The following is a 25,870-nucleotide window of genomic DNA, read 5'->3' on the forward strand; positions in this document are numbered from 1 at the left end:
TTTCTTGATGCTCGTCCTTCTAGGAAAGCATCAGGATGGACTATGTTTATAATGTCAACAGCCAGAGACAGTGCAGCATGTTCTCATGCAGTAAAATAAATATTCCAGTGAAAGGCAAGAGCTTCTCTCAGAATTTAGAAGAATAGGCCCGAAAGACGTTTCTGTAGGAAGTATTTTAGACATAAAGTCAAGTGAGAGGGGGAAGTGTTGACTTTTTAAATACTTAAAATACGATGGACTCATCTAGGATTTAGTACTGCTATAACGGACTGATACAGAAGGTGGCAGCAATGCAACAGCAAGTGTGCCAGTTGCCATTAAACGCCATAGAAGAAGAAGATCTAGTAGCCACCACCCTCTTGGGTAATTTTGCGGCGAAGAATGGACAAAAAAGTCGAGGTAGATAATCTGGAAATGCGTCTTCAGGCGTTGGAGAGTCGTGTTTACGGAGAAAGACGAAACAGAAGTGGAAAACCGGTTAAGGTTTGTCTGGAATCATGTCTGTTCGGCAGTGCTAACAGTGAAGCTAAGCCTAGCTGTGTCGCTAGTGAACATCCTTCATTTAGGTGACTGTAGCAGGAATATCTCGAATAATTATGTCAGACACGGTGGCAGCAATTAGTAACATATATCGCATGTATATATTTACCAGCTTATTAGCTGCTAAGATGGGTGTTGAATGGTTCCGAAAGTCAGCAGTTGACATTACAAATGTGCAACACCGAAATGACACATGATTTTCCGGTGAAAATAAATGTTATGTAAAGTCGTCGATTGATTTAAAAAAAAAAAATCAGATAAACTCTGCCAAGACAGTAACAAGATATTTGGAATTAACAACCCTTAAACGTGGTGTAGGTTGGGGTCATGACACTATGTCAAAATGTTCACAGCTGCAAACATCTTCCTTAACTGTTACTTCCCTGTCTTTCCTTAATCAATACAAAGATTTATGTCTTAACTTTATTTCAGTGCGAAATTTCTTATCACAAGCTTGTGAACAACTTTATCCAAAAACTAGATTTTAGTTGGCTAAATGAAAGCCAGGGCACTGTGCATTATTGTCTGGTGTAAACAGTAGTATCAGCTTTCTCAGTCAGTGATTATCATCGCTGTCAGAAAGTCATGTCAGGTCTGGGAGCATGCACCAATGCTGCTGCATGGTTATTGAATGGCAAATACCGATGCAGACAGACAACCAGTCTATCCCCACTTCTCTAAAGTAGCCATCTAGCTAACACCGCATCTAATTGGCTTTCTGCAGTCCCTGGGGTCCTCCACACAAGGTATCTGTATGCTGGATCATATGCAGAGAAATGTGCCACATGTTCAAAATGTCAAAGCCAGTGCTACCTCACAATGCAAGTGATACTCTTCCTTTGAGTTTCCCTACATAACTATTCATTTGAGATAGTCAGTCCAGTGGTACCTAAGGATCATCTCAAGAGGTGTTGTCCTAAAGAAATCCAGTCATTCCTGGTTATTATTATCCAACACTCACAGCCACACATTAAGACAGGAGGCACCACTAAACTAGACTCTAAAGACTTGGACCTTTGTTCTTCTGCAAATTGCCAAACACCACTGTTCAACAGCTTCATGACTCCATAAGCTCTTCCCAGGGATCTCTTGATCTCAAAGGCTGAGGACACAGAGATGTGTTAATGCTGAGATGAGTGACTGTTTCTACAATCTTGACACCAAAGCTTAAAGCCTTTCACAGAGGAAGTCATTGAATGCCTCGATCTTATTCTTGATCCAGGACAATTGCAGACAGAGGGCCACTTCACACATAACACGACTGAAGCCAACTGGCACACAAAGGAGGAAATGCACGCCAATCGTGAAAAATCGGAGCCACCTCATACAGCTGTCACCACAACCATTCGCGCACACCGATGGCCGAAAGACAGCGAGTGCCCATTCAAGCCCCTCTCGGCAGGTGTCGGCCAGATTCCAGGTGCCACACATGAACATCCAACACCACTCACTGGACACTTAGAAAAGGCAGGGCTATTCATGCTGCTGGCACGAGAGTCAAGTGCTGATGACCACATTCGAGCTGTCTTTAAAAATTGCTTAAGTGCCCCACGAGTGTGCTGTTTACCCCAACATGTGTTCCAGTGTGTCAGCTCACTCCCCCAACACGTGGCGTGTGTGTGTGTGTATCGCGCCCCCCTACAACACGTGTGTGTTCGGTGGACACCTGCGCGGGGCCAGCAGATGAGGACATAAGAGCGCACTGGTTCCTTCATGTCATTTCATGACTGTACATCTTTGACCATAGGTCATATACAGAGGAACAGAAGGCTCATACTTGTATTGTCCACTCGACAAGAGGGATTAAATATTAGAAATTGCTTTGCTTTTGTTTTTGGTGTGTGGTCCCCCCCACTGTGCACGGGTGTGCACGAAACCATCACTGACCGTGTATCCTTCCGACAGCAGGTGGAATGTTTCGCGGTTCCCCATTTTGTTTTTTTGTTCGCTGACTTTCTTCCGGCTTCTGCTTTTTTCGCCCAATGTCGTGTTATGTGTGAAGGGGTCAAGAAGGTTAGTAAAATATCCCTCGCAAACAACGGCACCTAAGCCGCTGGTTTTCTTATCCAGCACAAAGTCCATGCAAGGGGTGACCAGTGTAGGAGTCAAAACACATCCCTGACGAATGCCAGTATTCACTGGGAAGAAGTGAGAAGATAATATTGTAAATAACCTAGTATATGATGTATTTTCATTTTCCATTCATTTTGTGATGAAGATGGTCCAAAATATGAGTCAGTGTTAAAGTACTTTGTAATAGAAAGAATTTGAAGAGTATTTTTTTCCTAGCTTTGGAAACAAGGACAGAAGTAGATGTTTTGTTTCGAGCTTGTTAGACTGTTATTTATCAGTTTATTTTCAATATACAAAGGGGTGTTACTACCAAAAGATGCTCACCAAAGTGCTTTTGGAGGCAAATGGAAAGACTTACATGAGATGGGGCATGCACTGATACTTGACTGATACAAAATTGTTGACAAACTGAACAGTATGGAGCAGCACGGGTGGAGCTGAGGTGGGGACTCCAGCCGAACTCCTGAAATTTTGAACATATTCAAAATTAGTATTACTTTAACTGACCTTTCCCAACTTCTTCATAACCAGGAGCAAGAGCTGGTTAAGTCAGTAAAAGAGTGCTGTGAATATTAATATCAACATGCTCCTTTTATTGTATCAGTGCTGTTATCACATCATAAATTTAACATAAGTATTTGTAAATTGGCTTCCATAACTACACATAGGCTAGACTAGGTAGCTAGTTGCAATATGATACACAGACTTTTGGTATGACATTTTGTTGCCAACCTCAAACATTTGTTTGTGAGGTAAACCATTATCTAGCAGTGGCAAACCTCGGCTTCAGTGACTAAAAATCTTACCATGTGTTGCTTCTAAAACGAGTGATTTTACTGATGGGCTCATCTACCGACCTGCCTGAAGTGTTAAACTAATTAGAACTAGCTGATTTAGTGGGTGGATGGAACAAATATGTGGTAGGACTTTTACTCACTGACGCTGGGGCTTTCCACCTCTGAATGTATCTACGATAAGCCCCATAAGGTTTTCGTGGCAGTGAAGCAGCCAGGAATTTAAGCTATCAAATAAAGCTGGCAATGTCTGCTGTGGATTTCTGCCTTGTCATTTGATCCCAAGCTGCATGACAATGATTCCAAGTTTGGCCACTTCCTGGATCTTTTCCTCCATGAGGCCAACCAGAAGGTGGGGGGACACAATAACATCCACTGGGTTTTCAATGTGCTGCTATGTTCTCTCAACCAGTAGCCTTAGCCTAGCTGAAGTTAAGGAAGCTAATGGCATGTTATTGTATAAAGCTTGTGTCGTCAGATAATCAGTGATGAGTGGCCTGGCTGAACAGACGCTAGCATAAATGGGAAATCAATCAAACTAATCTGCAAGAGCAGATCAAATATGAGCCCTCACATTTACCTGGTTCCCAGGCGAGGGGCCATGGTTCTCTTTGCACAGGAGTGTGCAATCAGCATGATAGAATCAGTGATCCATTTTTCCATTCCTAACTCAGTCACCTATGGCAAAGTCTCAAGATCATTTCCAATACAGGGTGGGCCAATAAAATGTTACCACTTTTTTGATCGTACGCAAGTTTTTGAAATGAGAACTTATTCGAAAATTTTATTTACAGACTTGTAACAGAAGCATCAAATTAACATTTGATACCAAAGGTTTCCCTCTTTGTCACTTGTTTTCCACACAGTTCAATAATTGATGACATGTTCAATCTACACTCCTCTTTGGATTACAGCTGCACATTGAAGTTTGTGATGACATTGCCACACATCTCAAGAGGGATTTCTTTTTCATTGTCAGGAATTGATATTCCTGACAATGAAAAAGAAATCTTTATTTTGGAAATTGTACAAATTAAAAAAGTGGTAACATTTTATTGGCCCACCCAGTATAATTATTACTCTGCATTCTCTCTCCTACAGTGTGCAGAGTCTTTGGCCAGGATTCAGGCTGCTTTGACAAACACAGCCAACAAAAGGGAGCGAGTCAAGATCCTGCACAAGAAGAGTAAGTCACACATAGTGTAATATCAACCCAGGCAGTCTTGGTACAGTTCCAGAGAAAGCAGGTGTCACAGCTATTGTGCTTCATTGGTGACCAAGTCAGGTACTTCACTCAGGTACTTGTGTGAAATTAGCTTAATAGTTACCACAACGGTATCCAGTATGAGCCATTTTATTTAGAATATAGAGGAACAAAACCTTTTAATATCTGTTAAGGTACCAACTTAACCTGGCAACATTTGCATGAGGGATACAACTATTTTAAGGAAACCCCATGTTTATTATTATTATTACTAGTGGTCCAAAACCCGAAGGGGTTCTATTAATATTGTAAGGATTTTTCTTTATTATTATTATTATTATTCACTAAAAGTGTTTGGAGGTCAGAAACCGCAAAAGTTGCAAAAACCAAGCTTAGCAAGTGGGCCCCAAGTCACCACCGCTATTCAGAGTAAAAAAATTATCATTGTCCTCATGGTGGTGCTATAATAACCACTTTTACTTTTTGGCTAATTACTTCTGAACTGTGAGTCAGGCAATCAAACTTCTTTTTTTTTTTTTTTGTTGGATTCCTTGGGTCTGTCAGTATCTATCTGGATGCTGTCTGAATTTGTCTGAGTTGTTGTCTCCTCCCTTCTCAGTAAAATTGAAGCTATGTAAAGTGCTCTGTATCTTGAATTAAGTCAAACTGTCACAGCATACATTGCAGGACTTGTCATCGGTTTATAGATTGTTTTGTTTTTGGTTGTTGTGGTGCAGTTGAGGACCTGTTGAAGTACCTTGACCATCAATTCACCGATCACATCACCGTGCCTGATGCCATGAAGCTGGAGTTCATTCTCGCTGGTAAATACCAGGAATGATGGACTAGAAATTGTGTGTGTGTGTGTGTGTTGTCATGTGTCTTAGTTTGGTCATTGCTGGTCTGTATATACAGTGCATCTGGAAAGTATTCACAGAGCTTCACTATTTCCACATTTCATGTTACAGCCTTATTCCAAAATGGATGAAATGTTGGAATCAGCCTTCTCACCCTTAGAGATAGGGTGAGAAGTTCAGTCATTCGAGGGGAGCTCGGAGTAGAGTCGCTGCTCCTTTGCGTTGAAAGGAGCCAGCTGAGGTGGTTTGGGCATCTGGTAAGGATGCCTCCTGGGCGCTTCTCCAGGGAGGTGTTCCAGACACATCCATCTGGGAGGAGACCCTGGGGAAGACCCAGGATTAGGTGGAGAGATTATATCTCTACACTGGCCTGGGAACGTCTCGGGATCCCACAGACAGAGGTGGTCAATGTGGCACGGGAAAGGGAAGTGTGGGGTCCCCTGCTGTAACTGTTGCCCCTGTGACCCGAACCCAGAAAAGGGGTTGAAGATGAGTGATGATGAGTTTGTTTTCCCTCATAATTCTGCACACAATACAATTATCGTTATCGTTTGAAATGGTTTCTTTGAAATCTGTTTTAATTCTGTTTTTAAATCCTTGCTGTAGCACTTTGAGATTTCTTTGAAATGTAAGGTGCAATACAATTTAAATGTATTATTATTATTTCTTATTATTACGATACCCCATAATGACAATGTGCAAAACTTTTTTTTTTAATAAAAAAAAATATAGGAAATCACATGTACTTAAGTATTCACAGCACTTGCCGTAAAGCTCAAACGTGAGCTCAGGTACATCCTGTTTCCACTGATCATCCTTGAGATGTTTCTACAGCTTAATTGGAGTCCACCTGGGGTAAATTCAGTTGATTGGACATGATTTGGAAAGGCACACACCTGTCTATATATAAGGTCCCACAGTTGACAGTGCATGTCAGAGCACAAACCAAGCATGAAGTCAAAGGAGTTGTCTGGTAGACCTCTGAGACAGGGTTGTCTCAAGACACAAATCTGGGGAAGGGTACAGAAACATTTCTGCTGCTTTGAAAGTCCTAATGAGCACAGAGGCCGCCATCATCAGTAATTGGAAGAAGTTCAGATCCACCAGGACTCTTCCTAGAGCATGGGTTAAAGTTCTCCGTCACCACGACGGATTTCCGTCATTTGGAAAATGTAACCACACATACGCGTGCGCACGTGGTGCCATGCGTGGTTTGGGGCCGAAATATAGTCTCACTGTCAAAGCACCATCCCATTTTGCGCTAATCAAAGCAGCCGCAGTGTCTGCGTGGGCTGAGCAGAAAAGGGACTGTGTGAATTTTCACTCCTCTCCGCTCTGTTTACTGCTTGCCATGAGCCACGGTTCTTCTCCTCCCTGTCTTCGTGGGAACATTGGCAGACACTCCCCAAGTAGAGGGAGGCGTGGCTTTGCTTTGAGCCAATGAAGCAATGATCCGACTCTGCTTCGATGGTTTGTCGCTTTATCTTAATTTTCCCCCGCTAAAACCCTAAAGAGCATCTGTCTGTGAGTAATATTTACTTTTTATATTAAACCGACCTGTTATGGTCTTCTAAAACAGTTGATAGGTGAATTTTCTAACTTAAAAACGGGACAGATGCTAACGCGTTAGCATGTCTATGGCTTTTTCAATGTAAAGTTAGCATTAAGCTGTTCGCATCTCAGCACAGTTTGTGTGCATGTTTTCTGTATAATAAATAATTAATGGCTTAGTGTTTGTTGTCGTAAAAGAGTCAAATGTATTATGAATTGTATTTTTTTTTTATTTATATATTAATAATAATATCAGAAGAATCAGAATCGCCTTTGTCATTGTAATTTGCATTACAACGAGATTTGAGTGCAACTCCAAAAATGTCCTTTCCGTGGTGCAAGTAATTTTTAGCCAAATAAAATATAGTGAAATTTAACAGTAAATTATTCAGAGTATATGCGCAACTAATATAAACATAAGGTAAAATAAAATGAAATGTGGACTAAGTAATGTAAATTGAGAATTATATACGAGGTCTATTACATAATAAACCGACCCTTTTATATATTTTTTTAACTATATGGATTTGAATGACGTGCGATTACACCAATCATGCTTGAACCCTCGTGCGCATGCGTGAGTTTTTTCACGCGTGTTGGTGACGTAATTTCCCTGTGGGCAGGCCTTGAGTGAGATGTGGTCCCGCCCTCTCGGCTGAATTCCTTTGTTTCACACGCTGCTCGAGACGGCGCGCGTTATCAACATTTGTTCTTGAGCTGTGAGGAATATCCAAGTGGACACTATTCGAGAAATTAAGCTGGTTTTCGGTGAAACGTTTAACGGCTAATGAGAGATTATGGGGTGTTTCTGTCGGTGTAAGGACTTCCCACAGAGCAGGACGTCGTGCAGCGCTTCCAGGCGCTGTCGTCGGCCTGTTTCGACCTGAAAACATCCTAATTTAAGGCTTAATTCACCCAGGACGTCGTGAGAGAACAGAGAAGATTCAGAAGAGGCCGGCATGAGGACTTTATGCGGACATTCCACTGTTTAAGGACATTTTTTAATGAAAGACGTGCGCGCAAATTCGCCGAGTCGTTTCCGTGATGACTCGGCAAATCTGTGTGCGCCGCGACAGGAAAAACACCTCTGTGTTGAAAACCATTTGTAAATTCAGGCGGCTTTTGATGGCTTTCAACAAGTGAGTAACTGAGAAATTGTTTAACAGCTTGGGCATGTTCCAACTTGCCCGTTAAGGTTTCCAACGGAGGTGTTTTTCCTGTCGTGACCCCCCGCGTTCGGGTCCGGCCCGACATGCGACTCTGCCCGCACGTTCTTTCATTACATTTCATTACAAATGTCCGTTAACAATGGAATGTCCGAATAAACTCCTCATGCCGACTTCTTCTGAAAGTTCTCTGACGACTTCCTGGATCAACAGAGCCTGAAATGTGGAAGTTTTCAACTTGAAACGGCGAGACGCTGCCGCCTCGAAGCGCAGATTGCCGTCAGGCGCCGTGGGCCGTCCTTAAAGAGACACTACAGACCAAAATCTCTCATCAGCCGTTAAAATTTTTTACCGAAAACCAGCTAAATTTATCGAATGGTGTCCACTCAGTTGTGCCTTACAGTTTCGAAAAAATTTTGATCAAACAAAGCAGCAGTCTCTGAGCCATTCCTAAACAATGAAAAAATTGACAAGAGGGTGGGCGACTCCTCACTCAAAGACTGCCCACAGGCGAATGACGTAACCGACAGGCGTGAAAAAACTTGCATGGCCATGAGGGTTCAAGCATGTCTGATGTAATCACACGTGATTCAAATCCATATGGTTTTTGAAAAAAAAATAAGGTCGGATACTTTTCTAATAGACCTCATACAACTGTTTTATTTAAGTTTAATGACAATTTGTTTCGGTCAAACCACATCTAAGCTGTGTTTTTACACAAGATAATAAAATGCAGTAAACTGCACATCTGTGTCTTTTTTCATGAAAATAACTTATTAAAGATCACATATTACACTTTAGTCATGCCTTTAAACTACTTTAGTGGACTCTTGCTGTAATAGGTTGTCAGCGGTTGAGATAGTGGCTGTAGGCATCTAAAAATGCTCATAATCGGATGAAACCTGATGAAAATCTCTCTGTGGTGTGTCGGTGATGTATATATGTGCAAAATAAAACAAAACATTGCTCGAGGTATGTTTTTGACGAGAATATAACATCATAACTTTATTACAAGCTTAAACGTTGATGTTACGTGATAAAGGCCTTAATAATAACTCACTTCAAGAAATAATGGCAAAACTCACATGTAAGTAAAAAAAACAAAAAAAAAACAAAAAGATTCATCGATTTACTAAAATAATCGTTAGTTGCAGCCCAAGTTTGTTTTACGAGTGAGAGCATTTTACAGATTAACTGTGAATACACCAGTTTTGAGTTTCTCATTGCGCATGCGTTTTCAAAACTGGTGACAGTGTTACTTTGTGCACAGCAGAACAATGTTGTCAGTTGCTTTAGGACCTAATTTTGTATTTTATTGACTGTACAGCCAGCAGCACAGCACCCATTTGGTGTATTCACTGGATTAGAACAAATCAAAATACTACAGAAGACAAAGATTTTTTACTTGACAGTTTGAAGTGAGTTTTCTTTGTTTCAGAGGACTTCATACCCATTAAAGTTCACCAGAATATACAAAATTTGACTTGCTCTTTTAAAAAATTTCTGGGGGAGATCCCCCAGACCCCCCATAATCAATAGTGTTTTTACTTAACAGTTTGAAGTGAGTTTTCTTTGTTTCAGATGGCTTCATACCCATTAAAGTTCACCAGAATATACAAAATTTGACTTGCTCTTTTAAAAAATTTCTGGGGGAGCACCCCCAGACCCCTGTAATCAATAGCGTGCATTTACTTCACAGATTGAAGTGAGTTTTCTTTGTTTCAGTGGGCTTCATACCTGTTAAAATTCACCAGAATACACAAAATTTGACTTGCTCTTTTAAAAAATTTCTGGGGGTGCACCCCCAGATCCCCCACAATCAAGACTACACCCCGCCCCCACCACCCTTTTATGTACCTTTTATGTTCAAGTTTTGCATTCTTTTTATGCTTTGTCTGTCTCTGCTTCAAGGCTATTTAGAATAGATTTGTATGCTGTATAATGTGTTTATTGTATTTATTGAGGAAAAAAAGAGTGTGTGCCCCCGCTACGCCACATTTTAGGGAATTGCTGGCATTTATTTTTGCCAGGAAAAGATTTCAGTCAGATGAAAATTTATTGCTTTAACCCATGTCCTAGAGCTGGTCGCCTGTCTAAATTGAGCAATTGGTGGGGAGGGCCTTAGTCAGGGAGGTGACCAAGAACCTGGTTGTCACTCTGTCAGAGCTCCAGCATTCCTCTGTGGAGAGAGAAGAACCTTCCAGAAGGACAACCACCTCTGCAACAATTTTTCCACCAGTCAGCTCTGCATGGTTGAGGGGCCAGACAGAAGCCACTCTTTAGTAAAAGGCACATGGCAGCCCACCTGGAGTTTGCAAAAAAGCACCTGAAGGACTCTCAGACCATGAGAAACAAAATTCTCTGGTTTGATGAGAAAAAGATTGAGCTCTTTGGTGTGAATGCCAAACATAATGTTTGGAGGAAACCAGGCACCATCCCTACATTGAAGCATGGTGGTGGCAGAATCATGCTGTGAGGATGTTTTTCAGCAACAGGAATGGGGAGACGAGTCAGGATTGAGGAAAAGATGAATGCAGCAATGTACAGAGACATCAAGGATGAAAACCTGCTTCAGAGCGCTCTTGACCTCAGACGGTGGTGCGACGGTTCATCTTTCAGTAGGACAGTGAACTTAAGTGCACAGCCAACATATCAAAGTCGTGGCTTCAGGACAACTCTGAATGTCCTTGAGTGGCCCAGCCAGAGCCCAGACCTGAATCTGATTGAACATCTCTGGAGAGATCTGAAAATGGCTGTACACCAACGCTCCCCATCCAACCTGATGGAGCAGAGAGGTGCTGCTAAGGGGAATGGGCAAAACTGGCCAAAGAGAGGTGCAGCAAGCTTGTGGCAGCATATTCAAGAAGACCCGAGGCTGTAAATGCTGCCAAAAGTGCATCAACAAAGTACTGAGCAAAGGGTGTGAATACTTATGCACATGTGATTTCTTAGTTTATTTTTAATAAATTTCCAAAAATTCAAACAAAAAATAAATAAATTTTGTTATTATGGGGTGTTGTGAGTAGAATTTTGAGGGGGAAAATGAATTCACTCCTTTTTTCCCACATAAATTGTGAAAAAAGTGAAGCGCTGTGAATACTTTGCAGATGCACTGTATTTACGTATTAATTCTGTCAAGGATATATTGTTTTCAACCACGGCTGTTGGTTTGTCTTTTGTGATTGTCAGAAGGATTACTCAAAAACACATCGACCGCTTTTCATGACTCCTGGTACAGACGTGGGGCAAGGGCCAAGAAATCTACACATATTTTGGTGGTGATCCACATGCAGGAGTAGATCCAAGAAATGTATATGTAAAGGAGCAGCTCAGATATGATCCAGTGCTAGGATTTAATGCTGCTGTGTATTTGTGTACAGAGGAAGCGTTTCTGCGCTCCCAGGCAGCTTTGCTAGAGCAAGTCAGTAACCTTCAACCCCTGCTGGACAGCAACTACATCAGAGGTGAGTTTCACCTGAAGTCTCGAGCAAAAGCTTGTTTCAGTAGTAAATACGACATGTAACGGACATTACATTCAGGGCAATAAACATTACAATTTCACTGCTGGATAGATGGAGGACAAATGCTGCAAAATGTGTTTGGCGGTGATGACCCATTAGTTGTATGTTCAGTGCTTTTTCTTTTTTTTTTTCCTTTTTTCTTCAGATGTACCAGAACACGCCACTAAGCTCCAGCGCCTGTCACAGATTCACATCAAAGAGCAGGTAACACAAGCCTTATACCCTCATCACACATATGTCAACTGAGGTGCGGTCTGAAGACCTAAGGACAGCTTTCTCAGAGCAGTCTATATAGTTGGTCCCATTCGCTCGGCTGTCCTGAGTGTGTTGCACATGTTCAAAACACTCTTGGCACCATCGAGATGCAATGCACATCTGACGACGGTCTATGTGCAGTTTTCGTGTCATGTGATTGCAGTCTACATATTCTGACGGCATCAAAACAGCATCTGAAACGATTCTGAGATCGATCGGTCACAGCAAAGCTTGCTGGCATGTTGTGCCACGGCTGTCCACCTCCACTGGACCCCGGAGGGGAGGAAGGGCAAAGGAAATGTTGACATGTAATAACATGTATGTGGCACTCTGCGCGTCAGAGGCTCGGTGCAGTGCCGCAACGCAGCTGAACGGGATGTCACCGCTGTAATGCATGTATTATTACATGTTTACCTCTTAAGTCTGGAGCAGGTATGATGTGGAAATGTTTTCCCAGCCCATCACAATATAAACAGACATGCAACTCACCTCCGGTATGGCCCCAGGAGATGCGCAGCCAGCTGGTGAAGTTCCTTTCACCCGGCTGCGCTGTGTGTAGCTTTGATCTGCTTACACATGCATAATACACCTCTGGCATAAATAAATCCCATTTGAAGTGCCGTCACGCACAGATAATCCAATTATAGTTGTGTTAAGATGCATGTCAAGTACGCTGAAATGGCCACAAAAAAAGTTTTAAAAAGAGACAAGAAAAAGTTTGTTGGCTGCATCTGAAAAATGTTGCGCACATGGGGGAAGTTGGCGTACTGCCAGCACAGTGCAGCAGCAGTTACAGAGTCCAGCCAGAGGAATAAAATCTAGCAATGCAAGTATATACTAATCAAACACCTAAAGGGATTTTTTTTTGCCGGACTGTACAACAGCAGGCGATCACTGACAGCTGTCAGCCTTTTTGTGTGCAGTCTGGATGGACAGCTTCTGTGCTTGCACATGCACGGAGCGGCATGTACAGCCATTATGAACACACATACACGCAGCTGAGCAAACATTTTGGCCACACACTCGCACACCGGTTTGATCACTTGTTCTACGCATGGAGGCACACGAGTGCATGTGCGTTGTGGCTCGTTCAGCCTTTATGAACACACACACGCTGCTGAGTGACCATTTCAGTTGGGGAAAAAACACACGCTGCTGAGTGACTATTTCAGTTGGGGAAAAAACAAAAACCTGACAACACCACAAAAAAAAAAAAACTTCAAGTGCATGAACTAAATACATACTCCCGACATTTGATCACATGTAATATAGCTTATGAAAAGCCACTTCGAACAGGACTTTGACCTTTGAATTTTTTTTTTCCAAGGTAAAAATTTGTGGAATTGGAAACTAGTGTTGGCAGAGGTTTGCGCTCTACAAGCTCGGTGCTCTAGTTATGTGTTGACATGCATCTGTCTTTTGGGTGCATTTCTCTCATGTCTCTTGTTTTTTGTTTTTCAATTAGATGTCATGCCATGTCTTTTGTGCCTCTTCCAGGACCAAACCGAGGCTCAGTCCCAGGAGGTGAAAAAGGTTTTTGAGGAATACAACAAAACGGTACATCTGTTATTATATTAAACTCCCACTTGTTTCATTTAAATGATATAATGTTTAAAAAAATAACTGATAAAGATCAGACTGATAAAATTCATGCGCATTCAAACCCAATCTCTGAGGTGATGAAACAAACAACTATTCAGTCAGTGGTTTTCTGTTTTAAAAATATTTTTCTGTGCTGTGTTCAGTCAGAAAATGTAACTAATATTCAAAAATAAAAATAAAAATCTGTGGGTTATTAAACCAGGTATTGTAAACAAATATGTAGGACTAGCACTATTCTCATAAATAAATCCACTCTATCTGAAATTCTCCAAAGTAAAAGCACTTATATATTTTAGTAAGTTTCTTTAATTACTGTATTCATGAAATATGAGTTGGTGAATCAATCAATCAATCAACTTTTTTCTTATATAGCGCCAAATCACAACAAACAGTTGCCCCAAGGCACTCCATATTGTAAGGCAAGGCCATACAATAATTATGAAAAACCCCAACGGTCAAAACGACCCCCTATGAGCAAGCACTTGGCCACAGTGGGAAGGAAAAACTCCCTTTTAACAGGAAGAAACCTCCAGCAGAACCAGGCTCAGGGAGGGGCAGTCTTCTGCTGAGACTGGTTGGGGCTGAGGGAAAGAACCAGAAAAAAGACATGCCGAGAAGGGGGGCAGAGATCGATCACTAATGATTAAATGCAGAGTGATGCATACGGAGCAAAAAGAAACAGTGCATCATGGGAACCCCCCCACAGTCTACGTCTAAAGCAACATAACCAAGGGATGGTCCAGGGTCACCCGATCCAGCCCTAACTATAAGCCTTAGCGAAAAGGAAAGTTTTAAGCCTAATCTTAAAAGTAGAGAGGGTATCTGTCACCCTGATCTGAATTGGGAGCTGGTTCCACAGGAGAGGAGCCTGAAAGCTGAAGGCTCTGCCTCCCATTCTACTCTTACAAACCCTAGGAACTACAAGTAAGCCCGCAGTCTGAGAGCGAAGCGCTCTAATGGGGTAATATGGTACTACGAGGTCCCTAAGATAAGATGGGACCTGATTATTCAAAACCTTATAAGTAAGAAGAAGAATTTTAAATTCTATTCTAGAATTAACAGGAAGCCAATGAAGAGAGGCCAACACGGGTGAGATATGCTCTCTCCTGCTAGTCCCCGTCAGTACTCTAGCTGCAGCATTCTGAACCAACTGAAGGCTTTTTAGGGAACTTTTAGGACAACCTGATAATAATGAATTACAATAGTCCAGCCTAGAGGAAATAAATGCATGAATTAGTTTTTCAGCATCACTCTGAGACAAGACCTTTCTGATTTTAGAGATATTGCGTAAATGCAAAAAGGCAGTCCTACATATTTGTTTAATATGCGCTTTGAATGACATATCCTGATCAAAAATGACTCCAAGATTTCTCACAGTATTACTAGAGATCAGGGAAATGCCATCCAGAGTAACGATCTGGTTAGACACCATGCTTCTAAGATTTGTGGGGCCAAGTACAATAACTTCAGTTTTATCTGAGTTTAAAAGCAGGAAATTAGAGGTCATCCATGTCTTTATGTCTGTAAGACAATCCTGCAGTTTAGCTAATTGGTGTGTATCCTCTGGCTTCATGGATAAATAAAGCTGGGTATCATCTGCGTAACAATGAAAATTTAAGCAATGCCGTCTAATAATACTGCCTAAGGGAAGCATGTATAAAGTGAATAAAATTGGTCCTAGCACAGAACCTTGTGGAACTCCATAATTAACTTTAGTCTGTGAAGAAGATTCCCCATTTACATGAACAAACTGTAATCTATTAGACAAATATGATTCAAACCACCGCAGCGCAGTGCCTTTAATACCTATGACATGCTCTAATCTCTGTAATAAAATTTTATGGTCAACAGTATCAAAAGCAGCACTGAGGTCCAACAGAACAAGCACAGAGATAAGTCCACTGTCCGAAGCCATAAGAAGATCATTTGTAACCTTCACTAATGCTGTTTCTGTACTATGATGAATTCTAAAACCTGACTGAAAACTCTTCAAATAGACCATTCCTCTGCAGGTGATCAGTTAGCTGTTTTACAACTACCCTCTCAAGAATCTTTGAGAGAAAAGGAAGGTTGGAGATTGGCCTATAATTAGCTAAGATAGCTGGGTCAAGTGATGGCTTTTTAAGTAATGGTTTAATTACTGCCACCTTAAAGGCCTGTGGTACATAACCAACTAACAAAGATAGATTGATCATATTTAAGATTGAAGCATTAAATAATGGTAGGACTTCCTTGAGCAGCCTGGCAGGAATGGGGTCTAATAAACATGTTGATGGTTTAGATGAAGTAACTAATGAAATAACTCAGACAGAACAATCGGAGAGAAAGAGTCTAACCAAATACCGGCATCACTGAAAGCAGCCAAAGATAACGATACATCTTTGGGATGGTTATGAGTAATTTTTTCTCTAATAGTCAAAATTTTGTTAGCAAAGAAAGTCATGAAGTCATTACTAGTTAAAGTTAATGGAATACTCAGCTCAATAGAGCTCTGACTCTTTGTCAGCCTGGCTACAGTGCTGAAAAGAAACCTGGGGTTGTTCTTATTTTCTTCAATTAGTGATGAGTAGAAAGATGTCCTAGCTTTACGGAGGGCTTTTTTATAGAGCAACAAACTCTTTTTCCAGGCTAAGTGAAGATCTTCTAAATTAGTGAGACGCCATTTCCTCTCCAACTTACGGGTTATCTGCTTTAAGCTACGAGTTTGTGAGTTATACCACGGAGTCAGACACTTCTGATTTAAAGCTCTCTTTTTCAGAGGAGCTACAGCATCCAAAGTTGTCTTCAGTGAGGATGTAAAACTATTGACGAGATACTCTAACTCCCTTACAGAGTTTAGGTAGCTACTCTGCTCTGTGTTGGTATATGACATTAGAGAACATAAAGAAGGAATCATATCCTTAAACCTAGTTACAGCGCTTTCTGAAAGACTTCTAGTGTAATGAAACTTATTCCCCACTGCAGGGTAGTCCATCAGGGTAAATGTAAATGTTATTAAAAAATGATCAGACAGAAGGGAGTTTTCAGGGAATACTGTTAAGTCTTCTATTTCCATACCATAACTCAGAACAAGATCTAAAATATGATTAAAGTGGTGGGTGGACTCATTTACTTTTTGAGCAAAGCCGATAGAGTCTAATAATAGATTAAATGCAGTGTTGAGGCTGTCATTCTCAGCATCTGTGTGGATGTTAAAATCGCCCACTATAATTATCTTATCTGAGCTAAGCACTAAGTCAGACAAAAGGTCTGAAAATTCACAGAGAAACTCACAGTAACGACCAGGTGGACGATAGATAATAACAAATAAAACTGTTTTTTGGGACTTCCAATTTGGACGGACAAGACTAAGAGACAAGCTTTCAAATGAATTAAAGCTCTGTCTAGATTTTTGATTAATTAATAAGCTGGAATGGAAGATTGCTGCTAATCCTCCGCCCCGGCCCGTGCTACGAGCATTCTGACAGTTAGTGTGACTCGGGGGTGTTGACTCATTTAAACTAACATATTCATCCTGCTGTAACCAGGTTTCTGTTAGGCAGAATAAATCAATACGTTGATCAATTATTATATCATTTACCAACAGAGACCTAATGTTTAATAGACCACATTTAACTGTTTTAGTCTGTGGTGCAATTGAAAGTGCTATATTATTTTTTCTTTTTGAATTTTTATGCTTAAATAGATTTTTGCTGGTTATTGGTGGTCTGGGAGCAGGCACCGTCTCTACGGGGATGGGGTAATGAGGGGATGGCAGGGGGAGAGAAGCTGCAGAGAGGTGTATAAGACCACAGCTCTGCCTCCTGGTCCCAACGCTAGACAGTCACAGTTTGGAGGATCCAAAAAAATTGGCCAGATTTCTAGAAATGAGAGCTGCTCCCTCTAAAGTGGGATGGATGCCGTCTCTCCTAACAAGACCAGGTTTTCCCCAGAAGCTTTGCCAATTATCAATGAAGCCCACCTCATTTTTTGGACAGCCAGCAATTCAAGGAGAACATGCGGCTAAACATGTCACTCCCGGTCTGATTGGGGAGGGGCCCAGAGAAAACAACAGAGTCCGACATTGTTTTTGCAAAGTTACACACCGATTTAATGTTAATTTTAGTGACCTCCGATTGGCGTAACCGAGTGTCATTACTGCCGACGTGAACTACAATCTTACCAAATTTACGCTTAGCCTTAGCCAGCAATTTCAAATGTCCTTCGATGTCGCCTGCTCTGGCCCCCGGAAGACAATTGACAATGGTTGCTGGTGTCGCTAACTTCACATTTCTCAAAACAGAGTCGCCAATAACCAGAGTTTGATCCTCGGCGAGTGTATCGTCGAGTGGGGAAAAACGGTTAGAGATGTGAACGGGTTAAATAAAATATATATTTGACCACAGCCAATAGATTAGGTGATAATCTGTTGAATCATTTCTCTCTCTCTCTCTCTCTCTGTGTGTGTGTGTGTGTGTGTGTGTGTGTGTGTGTGTGTGTGTGTGTGTGTATATATATATATATATATATATATATATATATACACACTCAACAAAAATATAAACACAACACTTTTGGTTTTGCTCCCATTTTGTATGAGATGAACTCAAAGATCTAAAACTTTTTCCACATACACAATATCACCATTTCCCTCAAATATTGTTCACAAACCAGTCTAAATCTGTGATAGTGAGCACTTCTCCTTTGCTGAGATAATCCATCCCACCTCACAGGTGTGCCATATCAAGATGCTGATTAGACACCATGATTAGTGCACAGGTGTGCCTTAGACTGTCCACAATAAAAGGCCACTCTGAAAGGTGCAGTTTTGTTTAATTGGGGGGGGACCAGTCAGTATCTGGTGTGACCACCATTTGCCTCATGCAGTGCAACACATCTCCTTCGCATAGAGTTGATCAGGTTGTCAATTGTGGCCTGTGGAATGTTGGTCCACTCCTCTTCAATGGCTGTGCGAAGTTGCTGGATATTGGCAGGAACTGGTACACGCTGTCGTATACGCCGGTCCAGAGCATCCCAAACATGCTCAATGGGTGACATGTCCGGTGAGTATGCCGGCCATGCAAGAACTGGGACATTTTCAGCTTCCAAGAATTGTGTACAGATCCTTGCAACATGGGGCCGTGCATTATCCTGCTGCAACATGAAGTGATTTTCTTGGATGTATGGCACAACAGTGGGCCTCAGGATCTTGTCACGGTATCTCTGTGCATTCAAAATGCCATCAATAAAATGCACCTGTGTTCTTCATCCATAACAGATGCCTGCCCATACCATAACCCCGCCGCCACCATGGGCCACTCGATCCACAACACTGACATCAGAAAACCGCTCACCCACACAACACCACACACGCTGTGTGCCATCTGCCCTGGACAGTGTGAACCGGGATTCATCCGTGAAGAGAACACCTCTCCAACGTGCCAAATGCCAGCGAATGTGAGCATTTACCCCCTCAAGTCGGTTACGACGACGACCTGGAGTCAGGTCGAGACCCCGATGAGGACGACGAGCATGCAGATGAGCTTCCCTGAGACGGTTTCTGACAGTTTGTGCAGAAATTCTTTGGTTATGCAAACCGATTGTTTCAGCAGCTGTCCGAGTGGCTGGTCTCAGACAATCTTGGAGGTGAACATGCTGGATGTGGAGGTCCTGGGCTGGTGTGGTTACACGTGGTCTGCGGTTGTGAGGCTGGTTGGATGTACTGCCAAATTCTCTGAAATGCCTTTGGAGACGGCTTATGGTAGAGAGATGAACATTCAATACACGAGCAACAGCTCTGGTTGACATTCCTGCTGTCAGCATGCCAGTTGCACGCTCCCTCAAATCTTGCGACATCTGTGGCATTGTGCTGTGATAAAACTGAACCTTTCAGAGTGGCCTTTTATTGTGGACAGTCTAAGGCACACCTGTGCACTAATCATGGTGTCTAATCAGCATCTTGATATGGCACACCTGTGAGGTGGGATGGATTATCTCAGCAAAGGAGAAGTGCTCACTATCACAGATTTAGACTGGTTTGTGAACAATATTTGAGGGAAATGGTGATATTTTGTATGTGGAAAAAGTTTTAGATCTTTGAGTTCATCTCATACAAAATGGGAGCAAAAACAAAAGTGTTGCGTTTATATTTTTGTTGATTGTATGTATATATATATATATATATATATATATATATATATATATATATATATATATATATATATATATATATGCTGTCATTGCATTGCTGCAGTGTTTCCTAATTTTAGCAAAGTGGCAGTCTTTCTAGAATACGTTGTATAATTAGTTTGGCGTCAGGTGCGTCTTGATTGTGTTCACATCACACCAATTTTGCTTTGAAAAATTTTACTGCACATCTTCAGGTAACTTTACATTCTCCCCCCATATCTGTGTGTTTTTTGAGTTGACACAAAGATTTAGCCCTGAGAGAATTACAGTATAGATTAACTACAACTTGGCTAGACTGTAAATGAGGAAAAATACAGTTATGCTGAGGAAGGTGTTCAAGACAAAACTCAAATTCTTGAGCATCTACACTGAACAGTCTTCATATTTTCAGTTGAGTTTTCAGTCTGCTTATTGCAGTGGTTGCTTAAGCTAATTAGTTAGTCACCTGAGTTACTAGTGTATTCTTCTTACACAGTGGAAACTGCATCATTCTTTTGCATGTTCTCAAACCAAAGTGCAACAAAGGATCATAAGTTGACATTAGTAGGAAAGCTAGCATGGACTGTGAGCTTTCTGTCTGACTGAAGCAGTTCTTTATAGCACATTTTAACTGTCATACTGAGACCCGTTACTAATACTATTTATATACAGTAGATCTGTATGGCAGAAAAAAACCTGCAATTCTGTTTCAGTTGGAAATTAAACTGCATCCATGTCCATCAGTATGGATATTGGATGGTCATGGATGTTGTCATCAGCTTGTGTGTCTATCCATATGATGACGTAAACATATTATGCCTTGAATGAGATAAGGGATGTTTATCATTTTGTTGTCATTGATGTATCTCTTACCTTGGGCCACTGAAGATTGGTCACATTGATCTTTTTTTCCATTCAAGTAGGTCAACTTGGTGAATTAATGAGGTAAACACAGTTTCCCTTGAACAGCTACAAGATTATCATTTTGCTGTCAGTGATGCATTTTGGGATGGACCAGAAGCTTATTGAGGACTAGCTGAGTTACCCGTTCTCTGCACGGGTAGTAGAGATTCATTTTAGCCATGTCATTGTATATTTCATGTCACTTTGGTTAAGGTGTAGTAAGTTGCATTGCGTTTTGTGTATGTTGTCATTAATTTTCATACAGCAATTTGTGACATTCATGAGACTCAAGTGAATGATGATAAAAAGGTGATAGCATGTTATATCACTGCACTTTTGTGGGGTAGGAGAGGGTGGGTGTAATAAGTAAATACAATATCACCAGAAAAAGCTCTGGGATGTTTATTATAGTACCGTTCATGATCCATGATGGGGTGGAGAAGCAGCCTGAATTAATGGCCTTGACCTACATTTTCTGGGAAAATGTGTTGTTGTTCATTCACCAGTCGCATTGTACTTCACATTAGCCAAGGGTTTCTAATTGATAAAGCATGTTATGTTTTCAAAAAGAATTTACATAATTACAAGAAAGTTTCAACAAGTGACTTTTGACTTCTGTTTGCCAGATGTTGCTGCTGTCTAAGCAGTTCACGCAGTGGGACGAGACCCTGAGGAAGCTGGAGGAGTCGAAGGGTATCCACCCTGTGGAGTAGCTACCAGCAAAAACAAATCAAAACACTTCTGATTAGGGTGAAGAGGACTGTGCTGCAGCAGGAGGTTGAGGCCAAACACACATTCTAAGTGTGGTGCGCTTACTGTACAAAAATCCTGCTTCAACCAACCAACCAACCCTGCCCAGTAAATAAGGCATCATTATGTCACTGTTGTAAATCTGTCACCACACACACTTAATGGGACCAGGTGATTCAGGTCTTTGAGCATGCACGTGTGCCACACATCACTGCATCCCCTACACTACAGAACCAGTTTGCATCCTGGAAGGCAACCACCCAGGCAGATAAACCTGGCGTTTTGTGGGAAACACCTGCAGAAAACCTCAATCAGTTTTCTGCAGGTATCTTGATATCTTAAATTGCTTCATTCCACAGTATTGTTACTGCTGAATCTTACCTGAACATTTTGGGAGTCACAGGTCTCTCATCTGATGTAATATTGGAGTAAACTGTATTTGTCAATGTCACAGCTTAACAATGTACTTTGAATTCAAGGTGCAGATGAAGTATAGAAGTTTAAAATGTGCAGGAGTTCTGTCATGTGATTTTTTGCAGAAGGAGTTCGCTCCCGTCATGTCTGACTATTTATTTTCAGATAGTAGACCTTTTTATGTTTGCGTTTTTTGTTTGTTTGTTGTTTTTTTTTTTCCACATTTGTTTCAACACCATTGCTGCACTGCAAACCCGTCACAAGAATAATTATTCTTTTGATTTTAAGGCTTCAGTTTCATTCACTGGGTCACCCTGACAAGGCGTGCAGGGGAAAAAAAAAACACCTTCAGTGCTTCTCCACCAAGCTCTGGTTTTCAAATGCCACAGGTATAATTGAAAACCGTTGTAATAAATATTGTACCTCTGTTAATTTTGTGTTTGTCTCTCTTTCAAACTCTTTGAAATTCCAAGTCTGAGGAACTTTTGAGATTATTTTACATTAGTTTTCAGCATATTAGTCTTTTTTCGCACAAGTGGTTGGGTTAAGAATTACACCAAACTTGTATCTTTTATCATAACATTCAAATCTTTTACTTTTGTTTGGAGAAAATTTAAAGGGTGAAAACAGAAAACTCACATTTGGCTACAGAGAATGATTTTGTATTCAATCCTGTGGCATTGTAAATGGGCCGCAGGTATATAGTGCTTTTTCCATCTAAATCAGAAGCTCAAAGTGCTTTACATCGGGGTTCTCGATCCAGTCACCAAGGACCCCTGAACCTGCACATTTTCCTTCTCTCCCTGCTCTGCCACAAACTGACTTGCTAATTCAGGTGCACAGGGAATCAACTGCCAACAGACACCTGGCTGATTTTTATGTTACTTTTTAAAGTTGTTAGGCTGCAGCTATACATTTTATTTATTTCAAAGTGAGTTACCGCTTATTTTATTCTTATCTTTAAAAATATGGAAAGCCAAATAAACCTGGATTGTTCTGTTCAGTTTATATCAAAGTCTGCCTGCACAAGCTCATACTTTTTTCCTTTGTAAGAGTTTGGCGTTTACAAGTGTTAACACTTTTCTTTATAGAAGTTATTTCAGAAATGCAACACAGCCAACCACAAATCAGAAAAAGTTGGGACTAAAATGAAAATTTACAAAAGAAATGTATTCCCAGTTTCTCCACTCAGACCCACAGAAGCCAAAAATTCTCTTGGTGGCTTCCCTCACTTGTCTCGTTCCAGTGTGGTCATTTAGTTTTTGAGAACTGCCTACTTAACACAGATTTACCATACAGTACCACACTTTGCATTTCTGAATGATTAATGTAAATGAAGTTCAAGAAATATTCAGTGACTTTGAAATATTCATGTGTCCATCCACTGACATTTCTCAAGGAAACAGACTGTAAAAATGATTACATTTAGAATTAACTGCCCTGTCCCAACCTTTTTTGTAATATGTTGCAGGCCTTCAGTGTAGGGATGGATGTATAATAACAAATGAAATAAAGCTGACCACACAAAACATGAAATATGTTGGTTTCATACTGTCTCCAGTTTACATAAATAGAAGTCAAAGATCACGTCAGGATCGTTATACCCCACCACCACATTTTCCGTGTTATCCAAACTTTTCTGATTTGGGGTTGTTTAAAAAAACAAACAAACAAAAAAAAACAACACAATTATATAGCTGAACTGTACATAAAAACTTTATAAAGCTGTCTCATCTATCTTTGTTCATTCATAAAAACAACAATTAAAAATATAGGTGAACTGTACATATAAAACTTTATGAAGCTGTGTTATCTATCTTTATTCATTCATTTTAAAGGTCAAATATGTTTTGGGGCTCCAGAAGAATTTTATTTGTGGAACATGAGACAAAAATGGCTCTTTTCACTGTAACGGTTGCAGACCCCTGCACTCGACCATCACATCCCCAACATGTACGTCATTGGTGTACATCAGAGATACTTTTAAATAATCTTTGATGTAACATTGGACAATATTAATAGCGGTAGAGCTTCACTAAGCACTAATCAAGAATACAACAAAGCTTCCAGACTTCAATCTACCTTTACAGTTCTATAAAGTCTGGGTTTCATGTTAAATATCAAAGTCTCACAATTCTTACTGTGCATGTATGAAATTCCTCAATACAAACGCAATCCTGTGGCATTGTAACGGAAGTCCATATCTTTAGTTCTGATTAATCTGTGACACACATTGAGCTGGCCTGTGCTGTCAAGCAGGTTTTTAGTACCACTTAAGGGGACAAAACAGCACTTACAACCCCTGGCAAAAATTATGGAATCACCGGCCTCAGAACATGTTCATTCAGTTGTTTAATTTTGTAGAAAAAAAGCAGATCACAGACATGACACAAAACTAAAGTCATTTCAAATGGCAACTTTCTGGCTTTAAGAAACACTATAAGAAATCAAGAAAAAAAGATTGTGGCAGTCAGTAATGGTTACTTTTTTAGACCAAGCAGAGGAAAAAAATATGGAATCACTCAATTCTGAGGAAAAAATTATGGAATCACCCTGTAAATTTTCATCCCCCAATTTAACACCTGCATCAAATCAGATCTGCTCATTGACATTGACCCTGTGCCATGACATTGACACTATGTGTCTTTTTGCAAGGAATGTTTTTGCAGTTTTTGCTCTATGGCAAGATGCATTATCAGATTGAAAAATGATTTCATCATCCCCAAACATCCTTTCAATTGTCCAAAATATCAACATAAACTTGTGCATTTATTGATGATGTAATGACATCCATCTCCTCAGTGCCTTTACCTGACATGCAGCCCCATATCATCAATGACTGTGGAAATTTACATGTTCTCTTCAGGCAGTCATCTTTATAAATCTCATTGGAAAGGCACCAAACAAAAGTTCCAGCATCATCACCTTGCCCAATGCAGATTCGAGATTCATCACTGAATATGACTTTCATCCAGTCATCCACAGTCCACAATTGCTTTTCCTTAGCCCATTGTAACCTTGTTTTTTTCTGTTTAGGTGTTAATGATGGCTTTCGTTTAGCTTTTCTGTATGTAAATCCCATTTCCTTTAGGCGGTTTCTTACAGTTCGGTCACAGACGTTGACTCCAGTTTCCTCCCATTCATTCCTCATTTGTTTTGTTGTACATTTTTCGATTTTTGAGACATATTGCTTTAAGTTTTCTGTCTTGACGCTTTGACATCTTCCTTGGTCTACCAGTATGTTTGCCTTTAACAACCTTCCCATGTTGTTTGTATTTGGTCCAGAGTTTAGACACAGCTGACTGTGAACAACCAACATCTTTTGCAACATTGCATGATGATTTACTCTCTTTTAAGAGTTTGATAATCCTCTCCTTTGTTTCAATTGACATCTCTCGTGTTGGAGCCATGATTCATGTCAGTCCACTTGGTGCAACAGCTCTCCAAGGTGTGTTCACTCCTTTTTAGATGCAGACTAACGAGCAGATCTGATATGATGCAGGTGTTAGTTTTGGGGATGAAAATTTACAGGGTGATTCCATATTTTTTTCCTCAGAATTGAGTGATTCCATATTTTTTTCCTCTGCTTGGTCTAAAAAAGTAACCGTTACTGACTGCCACAATCTTTTTTTCTTGATTTCTTATAGTGTTTCTTAAAGCCAGAAAGTTGCCATTTGAAATGACTTTAGTTTTGTGTCATGTCTGTGATCTGCTTTTTTTCTACAAAATTAAACAACTGAATGAACATCGTCCGAGGCTGGTGATTCCATAATTTTTGCCAGGGGCTGTAGAATCCAGCTTCAGTGTATTATGGCTTACACAAAAATGGATGATAGCCATCCCAGAGTGGTAGTTATAGCCAGGTAGGGGTCAAATGAAGACTTACATATGGGTAAAAATTTTAAAATGCTCCAATCATATTGAGAAATATACCACATCATTTATCTGATCATAACGATTCCAAAAAGGTATAGTTTGGATTAACTATGACTGTATATTATGGAGTTAAGGGGTAAAAACAGCAAAAATAATGACAAAGATCAGTTTCATTTTGTACAGTAGTCAAAAGTTAAAGTTGCGGTAAAAAGTGATG

General features: G+C 40.6%; 1 protein-coding gene across 1 annotated transcript; it reads left to right on the forward strand.

Moving 5' to 3' along the window:
• The first annotated feature begins 312 nt into the window (after positions 1 to 312).
• dctn3 (dynactin 3 (p22)) lies at positions 313 to 22,106 on the forward strand. The gene is made up of 7 exons (XM_034174406.1): positions 313 to 483; positions 4,509 to 4,593; positions 5,349 to 5,435; positions 11,566 to 11,649; positions 11,852 to 11,910; positions 13,459 to 13,518; positions 21,240 to 22,106. The coding sequence occupies exons 1-7, from the start codon at positions 382 to 384 to the stop codon at positions 21,324 to 21,326; spliced, it is 564 nt and encodes a 187-aa protein (XP_034030297.1). The 5' UTR covers positions 313 to 381; the 3' UTR covers positions 21,327 to 22,106.
• Positions 22,107 to 25,870: the final 3,764 nt, after the last annotated feature.

The sequence above is a fragment of the Thalassophryne amazonica genome, chromosome 7 (assembly GCF_902500255.1).
Source record: "Thalassophryne amazonica chromosome 7, fThaAma1.1, whole genome shotgun sequence".
NCBI lineage: Eukaryota > Metazoa > Chordata > Actinopteri > Batrachoidiformes > Batrachoididae > Thalassophryne > Thalassophryne amazonica.